Source organism: Panthera onca, chromosome A2 (assembly GCF_046562875.1).
Source record: "Panthera onca isolate mPanOnc1 chromosome A2, mPanOnc1 haplotype 2, whole genome shotgun sequence".
In the NCBI taxonomy this organism is placed as follows: Eukaryota; Metazoa; Chordata; class Mammalia; order Carnivora; family Felidae; genus Panthera; species Panthera onca.
The window spans coordinates 125,214,943-125,237,757 of NC_138340.1; the positions used below are offsets into that span (position 1 = coordinate 125,214,943).

At 39.3% G+C, this 22,815-nt stretch overlaps 1 protein-coding gene across 1 annotated transcript in view; it reads left to right on the forward strand.

The window, feature by feature from the left end:
• NPSR1 (neuropeptide S receptor 1) overlaps positions 1-22,815 on the forward strand; it is a 161,002-nt gene that overhangs the window by 106,563 nt on the left and 31,624 nt on the right. Inside the window, exons 4-5 of the mRNA XM_060632868.3 lie at positions 7,779-7,872; positions 13,621-13,822. Coding sequence (XP_060488851.3) covers positions 7,779-7,872; positions 13,621-13,822 — 296 coding nt within the window. The remainder of the gene's footprint in view (positions 1-7,778; positions 7,873-13,620; positions 13,823-22,815) is intronic.

The window sequence follows — 22,815 nt, forward strand, 5'->3', positions numbered from 1 at the left end:
ATATTTTAATTCCTTATTGAAAAAATTTTGCTTCCTTGTAGATAAATGTTATCAATTGCTTACTGTGGCAATTGCTGAGAAATAAATTATGCCAATACTTAGTGTTAGAAGCAGGGATATAGTTGAACTAAATAGCTCTCAGTTGAAGTAAACTAAACTATCTATCAAATTGACCTAATTGGCATTTACACAACACTTCATCCAACAAGGCAGAATACTTATTCTTATCAAACTCACATGGAACATTCACCAAGGGAAATTACATCCTGGACCATAAAATACACCTTAACAATGTAAAAGAGTGGAAATAGCAAAAGTATGCTCTCAGACCAAATTAGAATTAAACCAGAAATGAGTAACAGAAGGATAGCTGGCCAATCTCAATGTTCTGGAGGATTAGACCCACTCTAGGTAACATGTGGGTCAAATTAAACATGAAAATACAACTTATCATAATTTGTAGGACAATAAAAACAGTGCTTTTGGAGAAATTTATAGCATTAAATTCTTGTATTAGTCAAGAAAAAAGACCTAAAATTAATAATCTAATCTTCTACCTTAGGAAACTAGGGAAAACAGACAATGTATACCTAAAGCAAGTAGAATTTTTTAAATGATAAAAACTAGAGCAGAAATTACTAAAATTGAAAACAGTAAATCAACAGTGAAAATCAATGAAACTATAAGCTGGTTCTTTGGAGAGAGAATAAAATTGATAAACTTCTAGTGACAGTAAACAAAAGAAGAGGGTTGGCACAAATTGTTAATATTAAAAATGAAAGAGGGTTAATTACTACTGATCCTATAGATTTTAAAAGGATAATAAAGGAATGTTATGAACTATATGCCTGAAACTTTGGTAATTTACTTGAAATGGACCAAATCCTTGAAAGACACAATCTACCAAAACTCATATAAGGAAAAATAGACAAGATGAGTAGGCCTATATCTATGAAACAAATTTAATTAATAATTAATAATCTTCCGAGAAATAAAGCACCAGGCCTAGATGGGTTTACTGGTGAATTCTACCAAATATTTAAGGAAGAAATTATACCAATAAGTTGCTAATTTTTCTAGAACACAGAAGCAAAGGGAATGTTTCCTAACTCATTCTGTGAGTCCAGCATTATCCTAACATCAAAAACAGACAAAAGAATTACTGGAAAGGAAAACTATAGACCTATATTTCTTGTGAAAATAAATGTAAAAATTATCAACAAATACTAGCAATTGAATCAAAGTATTTATAAAAAGAACTACATACCACGGTCAAGTGGAATTTATTCCATGTATAAAAAGCTGGTTCGACATTTGAAAATCAATTGATGTAATCCATTATCTCAAAAGACAAAGAAGAAAATGTATATGATCATTTCAATAAATACCAAAAAATCATTTGATAAAATCCAATATCGATTCATGATAAAAACTCTCAGTAAACTCTTCATGGAGGAAAATTTCCTGAACTTGATACAAGAACATCTACAAAAAGCTACAGCTAACCTCATACTTAATGGTGAGAAACTGGATGCTTCTTTCATAAGATTGAGAGCAAAGCAAGGATGTTCACTCTCACTACTCCTATTCAGCATCATACTGAAGTCCCACTAACTCAACAGGACAAGAAAAATAAATAAAAGGTATACAGATCAGGAAAGGTGAAATAATATCTTTGTTCACATATGAAAAGATTGTCTATGCAGACAATCTGAAAGAATTGACAAAAAACAAAACCAAACAAAACCACAGAGAACCTATGGGCTTATTAAGTGAAAATAACAAGATTACAGAATATAAGATTAGTAAACAAAAGTCAATTGTGCTTTTATATGCCAGCAATAAGCAATTTGAATTTAAAATGAAAAACACAATACCATTTATGTTAGCACCAAAAATATGAAAGCTTACGTATAAATCTAATAAAATACGTGCAAGATCAGTATGAAGAAAACTACAATACTTGATCAAAGAAATCAAAGAATATCCAAATAAATGGATAGCTGTTCTATGTTCACAGAAAGGAAGTGTCACTATTATTAAGATGTCAATTCTACTCCAATTTATAAATTCAATGCAATCCCAATAAAAAGCTCACCAAGTTATTTTATAGATATAGACAAACTCTAAAATTTATGTGGAAAGGTGAAAGACACAGAATAGCCAACACAATACTGAAGAACACAAATGAAAGACTGATACTATCTGATTTCAAGACTTACTATAAAGCTACAGCTAAATCAAGACAGCATGATATTCGCAAAAGAATCAACAAATAGATCAGTGGAACAGAACAGAGGCCCAGAAACAAATGCACACAACAAGTCAACTGATCTTTGACAAAGGAGCAAAGACAGTTCAATGGAGAAAAAACAGCCTCTTCAAGAAATACTGCTAGAGTCATGGGATATCCACATTAAAAAAATAATAATCATCTAACTACAAACCTTACACCTTTCAGAAAAACTAACTCAATATGGATCATAGACTTGAATGAAATATGCATGCTATAAAACTACTAGAAGAAAACATAGGAGAGAAGCTAGGGTACTTAGGATTTCTCAATGACTTTTTAGGTATAACACCAAAAGCACAACCCAAGAAAGAAAAAAAAATGAAAAGTTTGATTTTATGAAAATTTCAAATTTCTCTGCAAAAGACACTGTTAAGAGACAGAAAAGACAAGGCACAGAATGAGAAAAAAAATGTTTGCAAAACACATACTTGATAAAGAATTTGTATCCAAACTCTACCAGACCTGGATGCCTAGGTGGGGCTCAGTTGGTTGAGCATGGGACTCTTGATTTTCGTTTAGGTCAGGATCCCAAGGTCATGGGATCAAGCCCTGTGTTAGGCTCTGTGCTGAGTGTGGAGCCTGCTTAAGATTCTCTCTCTCTCTCTCTCTCTCTCTCTCTCTCTCTCTCTCCCCCCCCCCGCCCCTTCCTCCCTTCACTCTCTCTCTAAAAAAATGTATACACACACACACACACACACACACACACACACACACACAGACCTCTTAAAACTCAACAGTAAGGAAACAGCCCACTTAAAAATAGGCCAACTATCTGAACAGACAGCTAACCAGAGAAGATATATAGATAATGAACAAGCATATGAAAAGAAACATTATATGGCATTAGGGAATTGCAAATTAAAATGAGAAAGCACTACATACTTATTAGAATGACTAAAATCCAAACAACTGATGATACAAAATGCTAGTGCTGTTTGTAGGAGTGCAAAAGGGTACAGCCATTTTGGAAGATATTTTGGCAGTTTCTTAAAAAATTGAAAATACTCTTGGGACACGTGGGTGCCTCAGTTACTTAAATGTCCAACTCTTTATTTCGACTCAGATCATGATCCCAGCATCACGGGATCAAATCCCGTGTCAGGCTCTGTGCTGACAGTGTGGAGCCTGCTTGGGATTCTTCCTTTCTCTCTCTTTCTCTCTCTGTTTCCCCCTCCCCTGCTTGCACACACACACTCTCTCAAAATAAGGACATAAAGATTAAAAACAAAGAGAAACTACTCTTATCATGGAAGATAGCAATTGTGCTCCTAGATATATATCCAATTGAGTTTATGGCTTATGTTCACACAAACTTGCACAAGAATGTTATAGCAACTTTATTCATAATTGTCAAAAATTGGTAGTAAGATGTTCCTCAAATGCTGAATGGATAAAAAAAAAACAACTTTGGTACTTCCATATCATGGAATACTATTTAACAATAAAACATAATGGGCTATCAAGCCATGAAAAGTCATGGGGGAATCTTACATGAACTTTGCTAAGTAAAAGAAGTCAGTCTGAAAAGGCTACAGAAGTATGATAACTATATGATGTTCTGGAAAAGGGAAACTATGGAGACAGTAAAAATATCAGTGGTTGCTAAGGATTTGGCAAGATAGACTAGGTAAAGTACAAGGCATTTTTAGGACAGTGAAGCTTTTCTGTATGAATCATTGATAGGGGACATTATTCATTTGTCAAAACCCATAGAACTATACAACACAAGTATGGACTTTAATGGTAATGTATTGATACTGGATCATCAAATTTAACAAATGGACCACACTTAAGATGTTAATAATGGGGAAAAGTTGGGGATGGAGGTGGAAACTATCCTTTTTTCTATGAATCTAAAATTGCTCTAAAAAATAAAGTATATTAATTTTTTAAGTCAATCCAGGGATCCTCCTTTACATGAATCCAATCTGGTATTTTTCTAAATAAAATTTTTCTAAGTTTGCTGCATTTAAGTCTCAACTTCTGTGCAAGATTTTCTTTGGTTTTATATTTCCTAGGTCATTTTTGTCAGAATAGAGGGGTGGGGTAGTGAGAATTCAGACATATGTCCTCAATCTGCCATCTGTTATCCAAATGGTATCCCATATGTTGTTGATGTGTAGAATTTTCATTGTTGACATTTATGAATTGACTATAATTGTACTTTGATTTCCTTCTTGACTCAAGTTAATTACAAGGGTGTTTAAATTTCCAAGTGGTATTTAAAAAAAAATAACATGATACTGATTTCAGTTTTTATTGCTTGTTGTTTTAAATATGCAAATTATATAAATTGTATAATTTTGAAATCTATTGAGGGATTTTTTTTCTTGGTAGTTTATTTTATGATCAATTTTTGAAATGTTGCCTAGATATTTTACAATAATGTGTATTATTTTTAAAATGTGTTTAATTATTTCTATGTATTATTGTGTTTTATACTTGGTAAGTCTTTGAACATTTTAGTTATGCATATTTAGTATTATGTTACTTGTTACACATAAGTTTATTAATATTCTGTCATCATTATGTATTGTATCAATAAAAATAATCCCTTTGTCCCATGTAGTACAGTTTGCTTTGAATTTAATTTGTCAAATAGTAGTATTGTAGTAAATGCCTTCTTTTGATTTTAGTTTTTCCTATGCCTTTGGCCATCACTCTATTTTTAAACTTTGATAATAATTTGGACTGAGAGGCTTATTTTCAACACAGTATACAGTTAGATTTGTGGAAGGGTTTTGTACATAGTCTTTGTTTTAGTCAAGGAGGTTAAGTCATTTATATTTATTGAGACAAATAGTGTTTGGTGTTATTTAAGTCACCTCATTTTAATCTTTCTGTGTTAATTTTTTTACTTACATGTTTTTTTTTCCTTCCTGCTTGGTTGTTAATTGTGGTAGGTTGAAAAATGGCACCCCCAAATCCAAATTCTAATCCCTGAAACCTATATATATTACCTTATATGGCAAAAAAGGACTCTGCAGATGTAATTAAGTCCAGGAATTTGAAATGGGGAGATTATTCTGGATTATCTTGATGAGTTCAAGTGTAATTACATATATCCTTTATTAAAGGGAAGGGGGGAGATTTGACAAACAGAAGAGCCATTGTAACCATAGACTCAGAGATGAGATTGGTGTGGCCACGAGTCAAAGAATACTGGCAGCCACTTTCAGCTGAAAGAGGCAAGGAATGGATTCTCCTCTGGGGCTTGTGGAGGGAGGGTGGCCCTGCCAACACCTTAATTTTTGACCCAGTGTAACTGATTATGGACTTCTAGTCTCTAGAAGTGTAAGAAAGTGCATTTATGCTGGTTTAAACCATGAAGCTTGTGGTGATTTGTTACAATAGCCGTAAGAAGCTAATAAATTATTTTCCCCCCTTTTATTTTATGTCATAGCTTATCTTTAATTTTTAAATGTAATATGTCTCTATCAAAGTAAAAAACAACAGAGATGTCTAAAATGACCAAATGGAAATATATAACATGATTTCTTTCTTCTACTCTCTCTTCTCACTCAATTCCCCAGATTTTTCCCTGGAATGTTTCCTAACTATATTCATAATGATGTTGTAAACATTTTGTGGGATTTGGGGGGACTCATTGCTTACCATAGCTATTATTATTCAATCCCGTCCCTCTTCTAGAGTTCTTAATTTTTAAACAATGCTCAGTCAGCAGAAATATTTCCTCAAGGAAGATTTTTCAGGAGATTATGTGATGTTATACTTTCTTTTTTTATACATTTAAGAAAACTATTCTGTGCCTTGGCACAGAAATGATATTTACAAAATTCTTGGATCATAATTTTTCTTTCAAAACTCTGAACATGTTTTTATGCTGCTTTCTGGCATTTATTTTTGTAAAAAAGAGGCATGACAATTTGAGATGCATTTCTTTTATGTAACCTTTAATTTTTTTTTTTACCCTGCCTACATGTTTGAAGACCCTTGAAATTAACTACTCTTTTTGACTGTCTGAAAGTACATCTCTTTGTGTTAACATCGCCTACTCCTCCAGCCACTCCTTATTGTGACCTTTTTCGTCTTGCTTCAAATTCTGAACTTGTGTTGGCAAGTTCCTCACGGTCACAGTCACTCAACACAGTCAAAGATGGCTGAGATTCTTACGACCTTCTCACCAAGGCGTTCCATCCCATAGAGTTCTGCCCTTGGGAGCTTTCTTTCTCATATTCCTTGAATGCCATCTCCTATGCTGTGTGTGGCCATCCTTAATAGTTCTGAATTCATAGGTCACACGTACAAATCCCACTTTTCTCTAAGAAGACTGTTGTCTAAATTTTTTGGTTAAATTTGGCCAAAATTCTTCTCCCTGTCCATATTGCATCTTTTTAGCAAGAGGAGAATTTCTTCTTATATCCCTCAAGAAAGCCTTCAATCTTTAATCAGAACTCCCACCCTGTGGCACCTTCCACAACATTAGTGCCAGGACGCATTTGCGGTGGTGTTATACAAATAAAAATAATAGAGAACAATAACATAGTTGATTGTTATTTTTCTGAATGAGAGAAAGAACAATAAGGTATAAATTCAGACAAAAGTTATTACCAAAGTCACGGTATTTCTATTTTGTTTTTAGGAGAGATTCAGACACTCACCCTTAGACTCTGGTCTTTGAGTTATTCTTCCCTGCTCTGGAATTGATCCAAAGGTTACAAAGCAGAGATATGACTAGACTCTTGGTATAAATAAGACTCAAAGTTACCTGAAAACTTTCCACCTTGATCATTCTTTCAGAAATATTTCATTTAATTACATTTTGATTATGCTTTTAACATGAGAGATGTTAACCTCTTATATCCCAATTTCCTTCTCTGCAAACTATGCAAATAACACTGTACTCAGGATAATTAAAGGGCATGAGTAAGGTTAATAAAAGAGAGGGTGGGAAGGAGGAAGGGGGGGACCCAAGGACTGGCCTTAATGAACAGTTATACCAGAGAAGTGGAGGAGGAAGTGAGCTCTGAGACTGTCAACGCAGATGATGATAAATGATTCTAAACAGCACATGGGCTCCCAGAAACCAGATCCCTTCCATTGTCTCTCAACAACTCACACTGATAAAAGGCAAATGAACGTTTGTTTCTAATTATTCTGGAATGTCAATTGTGGCAGGGAAAATTAGGTTAGCTTTAAAAGTCAATTACAAACAAATGTACCATGCAAATGTCAAGAGAGACTGATCCTGAGATGTGGAGTCTCCAAGAAGCCAAATGAATGAGTGAGGAAGGGTGATCTGGAAGCATTCTCCCCAGCTACGACTAACAATGACAAGTGCAGCACCAAGAACAGCAATCTGCTTGTAGACACAGGGAGTGAATCATTTCTCTCCCTCACCCAAACTTCATCCCTAGGTTTGGTGCACAGGTTTCTCAATAGCACAGAACATTCTTCTTCCCATTGTGTGGATTCCCTCACTTCTATGAAGTCATGCACCCCCTCTCGTTTCTGTCTTCAGGTTGTGCTGCTCTATGCCTCTACCTATGTCCTGGTGTCCCTCAGCATAGACAGATACCATGCCATCGTCTACCCCATGAAGTTTCTGCAAGGAGGTGAGCTGGCTCAACCAAGCACTATTCTGTAAGAAATCATCCTTGGGTGAGAGTGGGATTGTTCTCACTAATATCTTCTATGGTTCTTTTCCTCCCACTTTCTCCTTCTCTGCTTTCTTTCTATTTAATGGGTCTGATTGTCCATAAAGATGTAGAAAGAGAGGCAGAATGCCTGGGGAAATGCTGATGGTTCCCACGGATGGTCAAGAGCTACTAGGGAAGGTAGTTTGCTGGGCCCACTTTGTGACCATTTCCCTTGACCCTAATGCCTCTGGCCTCTTCCTTTAGAGCAGTGTTGACACATACACCTCTCCCAAGAAATGAATATTCCCACTTCAACTTGCTCATTTTCCAGAAACAAGCACCTTGCCCTCTGTACTCCCAAACCATAGAAATAATTGGAAAGATTTTTTTAATTCATAACAATACTGGAAACAAAGAAAATTCTCCTTGATCCAGTGATAGTAAGGAATCCTTAGGAGAACGCAGATGGGTCAGAGGGAAGACTGAATCCACACGGTTGCCAGTACCCACAGGCTACAGTAATGTGGGTGAAGTGTTAAGATTGTGTAAAGGCCCAGGGCAGGAAGGACTCAAGGAAACTAACGGGTGATTTCTGGAGCACAACAAGGAGGGATGATCACTGCATGTTTCCTTTCCCTTTGGCCTCCCCTGCCCTAGAGAGGCAACAGGGATGGAAGTCTCTTCCTCCTAATCATGGGGGTGTTGGATTTGGAGAGACAGAGTTGGGGGTCTTAGGAATCAATGAGTCCTTGGAGGGGTGATGGGTACCTAGTCATGAGACTAATTATCCATTACTCTGCCCATGGGCAGAGCTTACTTTCCTCCATGACCCCTGAAAGCAAGTAATAACCCAATGTTCAGTGACCCATACCACGCTTTCCCAAGCAGCCCATGAAAACTTATGAAATGAAGAACCTAATGTGAAGAACCTAATGTGATTGCACCTACAAAGATGAGGTGCAATCAAATATAGAAAATGGGACAAAAGTCAAAACGTGGCAAATAGATAATACTTTAAAATACCATTCTGTGTAGTTTACAACTAAGAAAGCAAAATGAACAGAACAAGCAGAACGTTAGAATAAGTAGAATTAATGTCATCAGAATCTATTGAATATATCAGATAATATTGGCACATGTGCCCTTTGACATAGGAATTCTACTTTTTGGTATCATCTCTTGACAAACACCCACATGCATGCAAGTATGCACACATATCGTTTATGGTAATGTTGCTTAGAATAGCAGGGATTCCCTCGTTGGAGGAATGGCTGGCTAGCCTATGTAGAAGTTTCAGTAGCTTAGATTTATTGATTGCATACTATATTCCATTCACGATTCTAAGCTCTTTATGAATGTTAGGTACTTTAATTCTTACAACATCTCTGGGAGATAGATGCTATTATTATCTGAATCTTATAGTCTGGACAATTGCAATTCAGATAGTTAAAGTAATTTGCCCAAGATCACACAGCTGGTAGGTGTAGGGGCAAGGTTTGAACCCAAGACAGCATGGGTGTCTTTGACTACCATATATCCTGCCTCTGAATGAGGCATTGGGATAGCAATGGATAGTAAAAAAAAAAAAAAAAAGAAAAGAAAAGAAAAAGAAAGAAAGAAAAGAAAAGAAAAGAAAAGAAAAGAAAGTAATAAGCAATTGCTTCCAAGGACACACACACCAAATAGTCCTCACTCTGGGGATGGGATTTGGACTAGTCATAGTGACCACAGGGACTTACATACAAGAAGGTATATTGATGTGTTGTGTGCAGTTAAAACCAATTTAAAAATATAATTTACACCTGTTTTAGGCTTTTTCTAGGGTTGTTTTTGTTTGTGTGTGTGTGTGTGTGTGTGTGTGTGTGTGTGTGTGTGTGTGAAGGTACGTGACCACTACTGAGCTTTCTAGGCACTACCATTGCCTCAGTGATTATGATAAAGAAGGAAGCAGGGAGTGAGATGAAGGAAAATGGGGAAACATTTTATGCTCTATACGAAAGTGTGATATACTTATTCATTCATCTATTTATTTACGCCCAGTAGGCCCCAGGAAGGTTTGAGTGGGGACATACAAAAAACACATACACCAGGGTATTTCAAAGTGCAGAAATATGAGTGAAGGGAAATCATATAAGAAAACATGTGAGAGGTGTCTCAGGATGCTTGGCAGAAGGTGGAGGCTTAGGGAATCCGTAGCCAGAAGGAAAACATGGTCAGTTACCCATGTCACCATACTCATTAGATTAAAAAAAAAAAAATCAAATGTTTAGCTCATGGAAGATATGACGAGTTCTAGGAAACACTGCAATATTATGAACAGTGTCCTAAATTACAGAAAAGGCAGGAATGAATATCACAGTGTTCTGTTAAAGATGTAAAGCAATTTATTTCCTCACTACAAAATTAATAGAGGTTCAGTGTTGGGCACTTAGAAAATAATCATCTCCAATGGCTTCGGGGAAAGATGAAAGTTGGAAATCAACATTAACCGTTTTCCCTTCCTCGCTGCCAATTCCTCTGAAGTCATGGAAGAGCCATAGAAATCGAGGACACTTGGGGTGCCTGGGTGGCTCAGTCTGTTAAGTGTCTGACCTTGGCCCCGGTCAAAATAGAGGAGACCTGGAGCTGGGTGGGAGCCAAGGAAAGAAGCCATCCAAATCCCAGAAACTTCAAGGAATTCCCAGCACACATGGGTGCCACACCCCCAGGAAGGCTGTATGGCTGTGCAGGAGTTTGGGGGAGAGGTACAGGTGAGAACAGGGAACCCGATGCTAGAGTCTCTTGATGTCACAGCTCATTGGAATTTAAGGGCAGCCCTGAGGGGCAGAGCTAAGGGTTTACGTGACTGAACAAAGAGAAGACAACAGAAAGCAATTCCCCACCAGGCAGCACACCTTTGTGGAGAACAGGAGCAGGTGGAAGCCACACAGAGTCACATGTGGCTTTGCAGACACAAGGCAATGACAACTAAAGCAAAGGAAGGAGAGGGGAAGGGGAGGCCACATTTTACTGATTTTTTTTTAATGCTTTTTACTAAAGTGGTAGTTTCCTTAGCCAGCCACTCCAGAGAAGTTGACATTTCAAGGCCCTTTAGGATAAATAAATATAAGAACAATTAGGAAAACATCTGTTAATAATGAAGAGAAATATGTCATGCCAGATATTAAAACATAATATAAAAGTTTGATAATTTTTAAAAACATGATACTGAAACCAGAATAATGTATGGAAAGCATATGGAATAATGTCAATTAGAAAAGAATGAATTACTCAGTATATGGTGTTATTATAGTTGTCTAGCCACTTAAAAAATATTAGACTGCTATCTGCCACAGCTAATTATAAAGTAAATGCCAGTTGGATTGAAAAAAGTAAAAATTTTAAACTTGAAAGGGGATGAGTATGAGTAAAACTTTTTTTTTAGTTTTGGTGAGAGAAAGATCTTCCTAGGAATAACACCCAAGGCAGAAACAATAATGGAAATAAATGTTGTTTTCACTACATCAGAACTTTAAAACTATTTATACAAATAATAAATATTGTACACATACTTAAGAAGCAAAATGACAAGTGAGAAAATATTTGTATACAACAGACAAAGGGGTAATATCATTTTTGTAAAGAACTGTGGCAAGGATAGAATAACATACCAATAGAAAAAGTGGGCGAAGAACATGAACAAATTATTAAGAAACAAAGAAAAATGAGCAGACCATATATAGAAATACTCTTTTGGACCACTAACTAAACAATTGCAAGAATTAAACATTTGGATATGAAATCTTACCAATGAGGTAACAAGAGTTAGAGGGGGAATCTTCTCCGGGTTGGGAGGGTATAACAAGATAGTCGTGTCTGTAGACTTCTGGCGGGAGCCATAAGTTGTAGACACTTCTGGGAGAAATTTAATAATATTTGCCAAAATCTGTTTCTAAGAGTTTATCCTAAGGCAATAGCAGTACAAAGAGATACATATAAATTATTTGTAATAAAAATAATCAGAAACAATTTAAATACTTAATAAGAGGCTATGGATAAAATTGCAGTTTAGTGTAACCGGGGCGGGGGGGGGGGGGGCGGAATGTATCAGTGCTTTTCAAATTACATTTCACACTCTGGGCCCGGAGGGCTCATTTTGTAGACCTGCTCCCAGACAGGCCTGGAAGCTTCTGGCTGTCACCTAGCCTCAACCTGAGCTACCCAGGCATCCTGCACTGGGCCCAGGATAAAATTAACATTTGATGAAAGGCTTTCACTGCCTGAAAAACTCTGAATGCCGCTTGTGTAGATGTAGACATGAAAAGATGTCATAAAATTTTTTGACAAAAGATTTTCTTGACATGACAAGATGGTCATAAAATTTTTTCCAGGGAAAAAAATTAGGTTGAAAATCAGCATGTATATTATGTTCTCATTTTTATATGTGTAATCTATTGTATTATATATGAATGCACTATCAAAATTTAGTCTGGCTATTTCTGGGTGGTGCCACCAAGGACTTCTTTTTCTTCTCTTTGCTTCCATTTCTCTGCTAGTATGTCTGTAATTATCATGTGTAACTTCCATTGCTAAAAACAAAGAAGGTAGAGGCTAAGACAGAAGTACAGAATTGGACAAGAGCACTTTGAATAAGAAGCTGTCTTCCTATGGGTAGGAGACACAGGCAACTTTGAAGGTAACAGAGGATGGCCTACCTAATACCCAGACTGCATTTCATCTGTTCTGTCCCTGAGTGTTAAGCCCCAAACGGTCACTCTTTATAGCAGATGGGCTCCGCTGATCAGAAGGTCAACAGTCTTACCACTGCTGTGTGTTTGCTGGTGACACATCTGACTGGGGACTTCCCGGTACAGCCCAGCACCTGTATGAGAAAAGTAATTCCAAGCATGTGCCCTGGGTGGACTCTGGGGACACATTTTTAGTACCTTGGTGGAATTAATTCTAAAGCATGGTTTCCTATTCTTTGAATCTGATTACTTCCTTGCCCATTCCTTTCACAAGTGAATACATTGTTAGCCCGTCAAGGGAATCTGAGTGGGGCCCAGGAGTTGCAGATCACTCTTAAAAGTCCAGGCTCTAGGACCTACAGAAGATAAAATTTGAATTTTAACCAGTGAAAGAACAAGAGCATGCAGGAACAGTTACTAATGCTGTCGAGGTCTGCAGAAACCCAGCAGGGATCACATCCCTCTGATCAAGAGGAAAAGCCTTCCAGCCATCTCACTTGCTCTCTCAATCCCATCCTGCTCTGTGCTTATTTCCTCACCAAATTCCCACTGCTTTTTCTACCCAGAGCAACTTTCCTCTATTCCTCCAGGAACCAACTCCCTTACATTGTCAACCACATCACAGTAGGTTCCCTCCACCCTCTGCCTCCTGAGATCCCTGGTCCTCCTAACATCTCTGAAAAGGATGCTTCTCATCCTTCCTTCTGAGAACATCAAGGCGTGGGGGTGGTGTTGACATTTTCCTACCTCCCTGGATCACTTCTAGCTCCCTTCTCCTCCATTACTGCATGTGCACTGGTCTGTTCCTTTGATGCTCATGTTACCATGATTGCCTTCTACAATGTTCCCTCTGTCTGACCACACAGCCATGCTCCTCGCCCAGTGAAGATGTCAGACACTATTCTCAGTCTCTTTCTCACCTTTCATACTGTCCTTATCTTGGGTGATTTTGATGTCTACATGAACAAACCATCCAACTTCTCTTTCCTTTGAGCAGAAAAGCAAGCCAAGGTCCTCATCATGATTGCCTGGACCCTCTCTTTCCTCTTCTCCATTCCCACCCTGATCATATTTGGAAAAAGGAAACTCTCTAATGGTGAAGTGCAGTGCTGGGCACTGTGGCCTGACGACTCCTACTGGACCCCATACATGACCATCGTGGCCTTCCTGGTGTATTTCATCCCTCTGACAATCATCAGGTAAGGGGCCAGCAGTCCAGACCCATGGATTTCCTGGTTCGCCAATTCCTGCTCTCCTTCCCTACAGGTCTTTCATTGTTCCTGGTGTCCTTGAGGGAAGTGGCCAGACCACAAAATTTCATCTAAACTTACTGTTTATCAAGCCCAACTTCTCCAAAGTAGAGTGAAAGAAGGGAACTGATATTTTCTGAGTATGTACTATGGGGCAGGCATTGTGCTAAGTGGTTAACAATTGTCCCATTAACCACATTACAACTCTATGAAAGAACTACTGTTGTCTGCATTTTATGTGTGGCAAAACTCAGGCTCAGAGAGGTCAAGTAATTTACCCAACATGGCACAGGATTTAAACATGGGTTTTTCTGATTTCATGCCTGTTCTTTCTCCTATAGCATGTAGTCTTTCAAATATAAGACATAGTGCCAGTTTCAGAGACCTTATAATTGGAAAGATAGGCAAACTTGAAACAACACTGAGCAAAAAAGGAAAAAAAGGCAATATACACAAAAACTATGCTAGAAAGTGTGGGCAGTGAGGTCAGTTAATGGCAGGGAACACTTGCTGGAAGCCACCATTGAAGGAGAGAGGAAAGCAGGCTCCCTGGTGACTGGGGGTTAGAGTAAGTGTGGTGACAGGGAAAGGGAAGGCAGGCGGTGTCAGTAGGGGAGGGGAGAAGTTGGCAAAAAGCTCTTTCTGGTGGAGTGAGGCTCGATTATAAAGGGCCTTAACCACCAAACCATAGGTGGTTTGTCCTGCAGCCAATGGTGGCCACTGATGGTCTTTCAGCAGAGAAGACCACAGCCACCTGGAAAGGCAGGGTCTCACTAGTCATATGGCAGGATCGCCTCTGACAACGTGGCTCTGTGTGGGTGGATGAGATGGGATTGAGGGAGACGCTGGCATGTTGAGTGTGTATGTGGCCAGGCTGATCCTGTTTTGAGTGTCCTCAAGCTTGCCATGGAGCGTCCCATAATTTCTCCTGGTTGAAGGAAGATCAGCCTTTGGTTTCGGATCATATAAATAATGATGCAATAAAAATCTTTGTATTTAAATTTATTCATGAGTCCCTGATTATTCCTTCAGATCCCATTCTAGTGGAATTCTTAGATCAAAGATGATGCTCATTTCAAGACTTTAGATGCATATTCATAAGCTGCCCTATAGAAAAGATGTATTCCTGCCAACAGCAAAAAAGAGCTCTGATTCTTCTTCCCCTGACCCAATGGAAGATGACATCACTTCTTTATTAAATCTTTGTCAAACATAGAGGTTGTGAAAAAGTGTCTTACCGGGGCACCTGGGTGGCTCAGTCAGTTAAGTGTCTACCTTCGGCTCAGGCCATGATCTCACAGCTCATGAGTTCGAGCCCTGTGTCGGGCTCTCTGCTGACAGCTCAGAGCCTGGAGCCTGCTTCCGATTCTGTGTCTCCCCCTCTCTCTACCCCTCCCCTGCTCATGCTCTGTGTCTCTCTGTCTCTCAATAATAAATAAATGTTAAATTAAAAAAAAAAGAAAAAGTATCTCACCATTTTAATATGCATTTCTTTGATTATTAATTAAGTGTATTAAGTATTTTTCATGTGTTTTCTGACATTATGGGAATCACATATTCTTGCTCTTTGCTCATCTTCAGTCTCATAAAATCCCAAAGCTGGAAAAATGTCATCCATCACATAGTCCAGCCCCTGAATTTTTCATAAAAGCAGGCTTAAAAGAAGCAAAATGACTCACCCAGCATCAGAGGTGGAGCTGGGCAGGATGGTGATCCCATAGCCAGCCCAGCAGCCTTGCTGAGGTTGGAGATTGCCCAGTCATCTCTGCTGAACTGACAAATTGACGTCTACGTTATTTCAACGTACTGCCTCCTTTCTACCAAGTTGAACTTGGGAGGAATCCTGAAGGAAAGATGAAGGGTATTTAGACAACCAATCAAAGGTAAGTCATAGCATTGTTGGAAAGGGGCACATGGAAGAGGAGGGCGACTAGTTGCAGGGGTGAGCATTTGGGAGGAAGCGGCTTCCGCCGTCTGTAACACAACTGACACATCGATTTCAGTGGCAGTGCATGTCCTTGTTCTCTCCTGATTGATTTCCCATCAGTTCGCGAAATCAGTCAAAACCCCTGCTCAGCAGGGTGAATACAGTATGTGAACCACATGGCTCCCACTGCACTGTCTGGCCAGATCTGTCACGCGGCTCTTTCACTGTCCCTAATCTTCCCCCATCAATTCAAGCTGCTTCTTCCCATCAGGACCTCTCAAACTTACCTACAGCCCAACTTGTGTGTTCTTGTAGTGTCCTTGGAAAAAGCTAAGTATAATTTGATGATGAAGGGATGATTTCAAAAGCGAGTTTCACTCGGCCCTCATCCTTCTCCTTGCTCCCTAGCTGTGGTAGAACGATGGAGATTCAGAGTGACCTCCCTCCAACCTTGAGCTTCTCTGAAGGGTTTCCTATCTGCTCAATTAGGAGCTTCACTCTTTCATGGTCAGGCTCCTCCTGTTGAAGAAAGAACTTCTCTCAGGGGGATGTGGCTCCACCCCATCAGCTTCTCCTCCCTTCTTTTTTGTTTTGTTTTGTTTTGTTTTTTAATTTGAGAGAGAGAGAGAGAGAGAGAGAGAGAGAGAGAGAGAGAGGTAGAGGAGCAGAGAGTGGGGAGGGAGAGAGAATCCTGAGCAGGCCCCACACTGAGCATAGAGCCAGACTGGGGGCTTGATCCCATGACCCAGGGACCATGACCTGAGTGGAAATCAAGAGTCCAGTGCTCAACTGACTGAGCCACCCAGGAGCCTCTTCTCCTCCCTTGACACAAGACCAGGCCTAAATGGAATCTCGTGAGGAATTCATTTATTTATTGTTTTCCAGCTAGCTCCTCGGATAACTTGTAACAATTTCATATCTCTCAGAGCTAAAGTTCACCGTTGTTGTTTTTAGTTTTCCTTCTTAACCACGCTGTGGATCCTTGCGTTTGATTCTTTTGCTTATAGTTCTTTTAGGTAAAGTTAAACTTTCAATTCCAAGCTTAAGTAGACAAAAGAAACAACTCAAATAAGATGCTCGTTCACTTTATGAACCATGCCTCATGCTTCATTGTTCTTCAGGCATGATACACACGTACATATATATACATATACATACATACATACATACATATATCCTTACCAAATTGAGAGGCAAAAAATACATATGTCATTGTTTTAACTTGTGTTTTTTTCATTACGGATGAGATTTTAAAAATTTAATATGTACATTATCATTTTTTATTTTTCAAGTAAATTACATATTTTATCCTTTTACCCATTTTTTTCTCAATTTTATTTTGTTTTCTCTCTTCTTTATTTTCAAAGATATTCTTTAAGTAATGAGCTTTTCATGTTTTCAATCATTGAGGATATTTCCCTAGTTTGTCATTTGCCTTTTCATTTTGAATATAGTTTTATTTTGCTTTTGGTTGATATGACTGACATAATTATGAAAGGGGGAGACAGCATGAATTAAAAAAATCAGAAATGAGAAAGTCTTGGGTGCCTGGGTGGTTCAGTCAGTTAAGCGTCCGACTTCAGCTCAGGTCATGACCTCGCGGTGAGTTCGAGCCCCGCGTCCAGCTCTGTGCTGACCGCTCAGAGCCTGGAGCCTGCTTCAGATTCTGTGTCTCCCTCTGTCTCTGCCCCTCCCCTGCTCACACTCTGTCTCTCTCTGTCTCAAAAATAAATAAAAACATTAAAAATAAATAAATAAAAAATAAAGAAATGAAAAAGTCAAATGAATAAATTTAAAAAGTTAAAAGAATCATAGGAAAGCATATGCAAAACTTTGTATAAATGCAGGAGAAAATATGAATGAAATGTATATGGCTTCTCTCTAATACACCCACGTCTCACACTGTCGTGTATGCACATTTACTCATGCTTTTCTTTACATTGTTGCCTTCCATTTCTTTCTTAGGAAATTGCCTCTTCCACATACTTATTTCTACTTTGATTTAACTTTAAAACATTTTTTTTTAATTTTTTTTTAACATTTATTTATTTTTGAGACAGAGACAGAGCATGAACAGGGGAGGGTCAGAGAGAGGGAGACACAGAATCTGAAACAGGCTCCAGGCTCTGAGCTGTCAGCACAGAGCTCGACGCGGGGCTCGAACTCATGGACCGCGAGATCATGACCTGAGCCAAAGTCAGCCGCTTAACCGGCTGAGCCACCCAGGTGCCCCAAAACATTTTTTTTAATGTTTTATTTATTTTTGAGACAGAGAGAGACACAGCATTAGTGGGGGAGGAGGAGTGAGGAGGGAGACACAGAATCGAAAGCAGGCTCCAGGCTCTGAGCTGTCAGCACAGAGCCCGATACGGGGCTTGAACTCATGACCCATGAGACCATGACCTGAGCCGAAGTCAGATGCTTAACTGACTGAGCCACCCAGACACCCCGATTTAACTTTTTAATGATTTATTAGTTTAGTTATTTGAAAATAATTTCTGTGCTGGGAGTACATTAAAAATGTCACTTTAAAAAAACATATTTGGGGGCGCCTGGGTGGGTCAGTCAGTTAAGCGTCCGACTTCGGCTCAGGTCACCATCTCGCGGTCCAGTGAGTTCTAGCCCCGCGTCCGGCTCTGGGCTGTTGGCTCAGAGCCTGGAGCCTGCTTCCGATTCTGTGTCTCCCTCTCCCTCTGCCCCTCCCTGTCCATGCTCTGTCTCTCTCTGTCTCAAAAATAATAAAATAAACATTAAAAAAAAATTAAAAAAAAAAACATATTTGATTTGATTTGACAAGTGCCCCAATAGCATTTAGTTTTGATGTTACATATGAATTAGAGATCTAACTTGAATTTGTTTTTTTTAATGTTGGTCATTTGTCCCCACACCTTTCACTGAATAATCTATCTTTTCTCCATGGTATGAAACAGCAATTCTATCATATGCATGTTTATATTATAAATACTCTCATTGTTTCTGGGCTTGTTAGTCTCTTCAGTTTGTTTTTATCTTCTTTTTTCTTTATCTTGAGAGATATTCTTTATACAATAACCTTTTTCTTTTTTTACGAGTTGCAAATATGTCCCTAGTTTGTCATTTGCTTCTTCATTTTAAATATGGTTTTATTTTCAGTTCATCGTAATTGCCATAATTAGGAAAGGAGAGAACATAGAAATAAGTAGGTTAGGTGCTTTTTTGCCACTAATTCCACATTGTTTTAATTATTATAGCGTTATATACATTTAATATCTGTTAGGACAAGATGGCTTGTCTTTCTCAAAGGTCCCCTGGCTATTTCAAGGGAGTTACTGATGTTCTTCCCTTCACGCACTTCTCCAGCCAGAACAAACAGGGACGTCCCTCACTCCTCTCATGCCTGTGCCTTTGTGCACATCATTCCTTGTGCCTAAGCACTCCTCCACACTCACCCTGCCTTGCTTCTGGAAACTCACTTCACATTCTTCATTTGTCCTTCCACACACCAACTCCACACAGAGCTGCTGCTGCCAGTCATGGGCCAAATAGTGCCTCAGCTGTTCACCCATAGCCTCCAACCTCAGCTCGTCCCTGTCGCCATAAAGGCTTCATGGTAGTGTAATCACCTGCTTGTGCGGCTGTATCTCTTGAGTATAGAACTTTGTCTCTTAATTTCTGGATTCCAAATCCAGCACACCATAAAGGCCCAATGGACAAACTGCCCCAATCACAGGACAGAGATGCTGTGTCACTCTCTCTCTCTTACACACACACACACACACACACACACACACCTATCATGGAAATTTCTGGCTACTTAGTACCTAGATCAGTTTCTGGCATATGGCAGATCCTTCATTAATATTTGTGAAAGGAAAGAAGGAAGGGAGAAAAGGAAGGGAGAGAGGATGAAAGGCAGAGACGGGGGGGAAGAAGAGAAGAAGGAGTTATATTGCCTGTGGCAAACTTTCAGGAGAGCTGTGTATGAATAAAGATTTAGCTGCTCTGCCATTAATTAAATCAAGCCTCCCAGGACTTGAAATCACAGTGACTGACAATAAAGGCAATACAATGTTTTTCTGGGTCAACACAACTCCTGTTATTTTAAAATTTACTTGACATAACTGTCTAACTGTTGCTGGGAAGGTTATTAGCCCCGGTGTAATTGCTTTAGTTTAGCTGTGGTTATTTTCTTGTGACTTAATTGATTTCTCATTCTTCTATCATTTTTATCTCTGTGACATAAAGATAGAGGCATAAAAGATCCATGGCCAACGACTGCAAAGTAATAAGTGGAAAAAAGCACATTTGTCATAGAGCACTGATTCGTGTTACATGAAAAAAAATCCATTTATTTCGCTTGGGGAATGGAGTTCAGACTGTGGGAAAGCCCTATGCTAAGGTTGGTACAGCCCAGTAGAGTTCATGGCTATGGTGGGTAAAAGGACCCAGGGGCTGGCCAGCACTGTCCCTGGGCATGAGGTCCAAGGTCAAGGAGAATGACCCATGATATTAGTAAAGGAAGTGATATACTATATGGTGTTACCTGAGGGGTGGCAAGAGTTATACCTTTTGAAAAGGCATTCTCACGAATTTGCTAGGTTAGGGTAGATGTTTGTGATGGGCTTTCCAATATCCATTCCACAATAAGCTGCTCATGGTCGCCTCTCCCTTCAGTATGTGAATAGTTTGGGAATGGCCAGGTGAGCAATTGTAGCCAATGAGATGTGAGGGAGTGTTTCTGACAAGCTTTTGGGAAAGATTTCCCCATTCTTAGGGAACAAGCCCAGGAGAGGACAGCTTCTCATCTTCTGGACATTGCTGTCTCTGCATTGACACCTAGAACTGCTGTAGTCTGACTCAGGGAGACACCTACACTGAAAAGAAAAGAGACAGGGATGGAAGGAATGCAGATTTGACCCTCTGAAGTTACAATTGCGGAAGATAAGAAATATTCTAATTTCTTAGAACAATTTGAGTTGGGAGTTTTCTGTAACTTGCTACAAAAAGCATCCTAACTGATACCCAACTGTCCATACTTGCTGGTTCCAGACATCAGTGAATTCATCTGAACTACCAAAGTCACCAGAGTGAACGCTTCTGAGAAATCTCAGTTAATTCTGTAGTGCCGAGTGAGTTAATAAAGGCATTCCTTTGACTTTCTCTGTCCAGGAGCCCATTAAACATGGTGTCAATGGATTGTGTATATCAGGACTCTCACATTTTTCTTAGTTTCTTAAGTATCATGCTCTTTCTACATTCTCCCCCCAAAGTTACTTCTGCCTTCATGTCTCCCAGAGCCCAATGACACAGTCCCTGACTCCTTGCCTCTTCCCACACATTAGTTATTTCCAGAAATACATGTAGAGCACCCAACTTCTGCCAGACCCTGGACCAGGCAAAGGGGATACAGAAATGACAAGACATACATCCTGTTTGAATTTAAGAATCTTCTTGTATAACAGAGAAGGCAGCCAATTAAGGAAGGTGTTGTAGCAGTGTGATGAGTGCTATGGTAGGGCAAATAGAGAGCCCCCTTAGGGGATCCACAGCAGAGAGGCTAAGCTGGTCTAGGAATCAAAGAAGTAAATAACTAGAACCATATATAGTATACGTGACCCAATACAGCCCCCAGAGGAGGCTGTGCACCCTCCTTAACAAGTTTGTTAACAAGTTGGTTAACAGTCCTTGAAGTCAGAGGACCCAGGCTACAGTCCCATTTTCTAGTTGTGTGAACTCAGACAAGTCACTGAATCTCTCAAAACTGAAGCCTGACCCCCAGAACAAGTCAGGGCCCTTATTATATACTCTTGTGTCACCCTACATTTTATCTCCATATGATTTTGCTCCTTTATAATCATTTATTACTGTGTCCTCATTTTATTATCGTCTATCTCCACAAATACAATATGAGCTCCATGAGGGGTAGGACTCTGTTTTTTTTCTGCCGTGGTATCCACAGTGGCTCAACAGGTGCCTGATACAAAAAAGTGCTCAAATGCATATAGTGGAATGAATTAATTAATGAAGGAGAGAGACACTTTCAACTAAGGAGTATTCTTAAAGCCCCTGCCGGGAGAGGAGAAAAAAAGGCCTATCCAGTGAAGCACCAACTCCCCCTGCCTGTCTTCCCTATGCCTGACCTCCAGCGAGACCTTTAGAGCACGATTCAACACCATCCTCAGACCCCAAAGGTGAGGCAGAGATTCAGCCTTAGGCCCCGTCTGACTCTGAAGGCGTATGGCTCCAAGATTGCAGTGGACATCCATCAAGTCCCCAGCCTTGTGCTGAGTCCTGCAGGGGTCAGGCACCTGTAATCTGAATGGGGTGCTTTCATGGTGTCTCAAAGGAAGAGCAAAGGTTTTGTTCTGTTTCCTCAACACTTCTTACGCATAATCCAGACTCAGAACTAAGGAACCGGGTTCAGGCATCCTCCTAAGAGTCCTACAAGGTTTTCTCTGGCTTAGGCTTTCACTCTCCTCTCACCATGAGCTGCCTCTATAAAGGAAATGAAAGAAAATGGGTCTGTGTCCAGATAGTCTTCCATAAAATCAGGAACTCCACCTGCCAGTTACCGATAAGGGATACTTTCTTCAATCTAGGTGATCTTTCAGTTTTCAGGTTTCTAAGAAGCCTGAAGGAAAGCTGCACTTGTCAAGAGAATGGAAATAGATTGAAGACATGGAAGAAGTTGGACTAAAAGAATGGAGATGCTATTCTTTAGCTCTCTTTCTACAAATGGGCTATTTATAGGTCTGCTGATCTTTAGGACATGACCACCATAGACAAGAATCAGTGTAACCAGTGTTATACTATCATGGAAGCCCCAAGGAAGAGGGAGCTAATTATCACTGGGGAACAAGCACAGCTCAGAAAGGTTTCATAGCAAAGTGAAATACAGAGAATAGGCTTAAAAATGCATTTCAATGAGAGAGCAAAGAGGATGCTGACAGATGGAAGACACTGGAACTCAGATTCACCCAAAGTCAACTACATGTGAAGCATGGAGTCAGGGTTAGTTTTGTTGGCCTGCCCTATT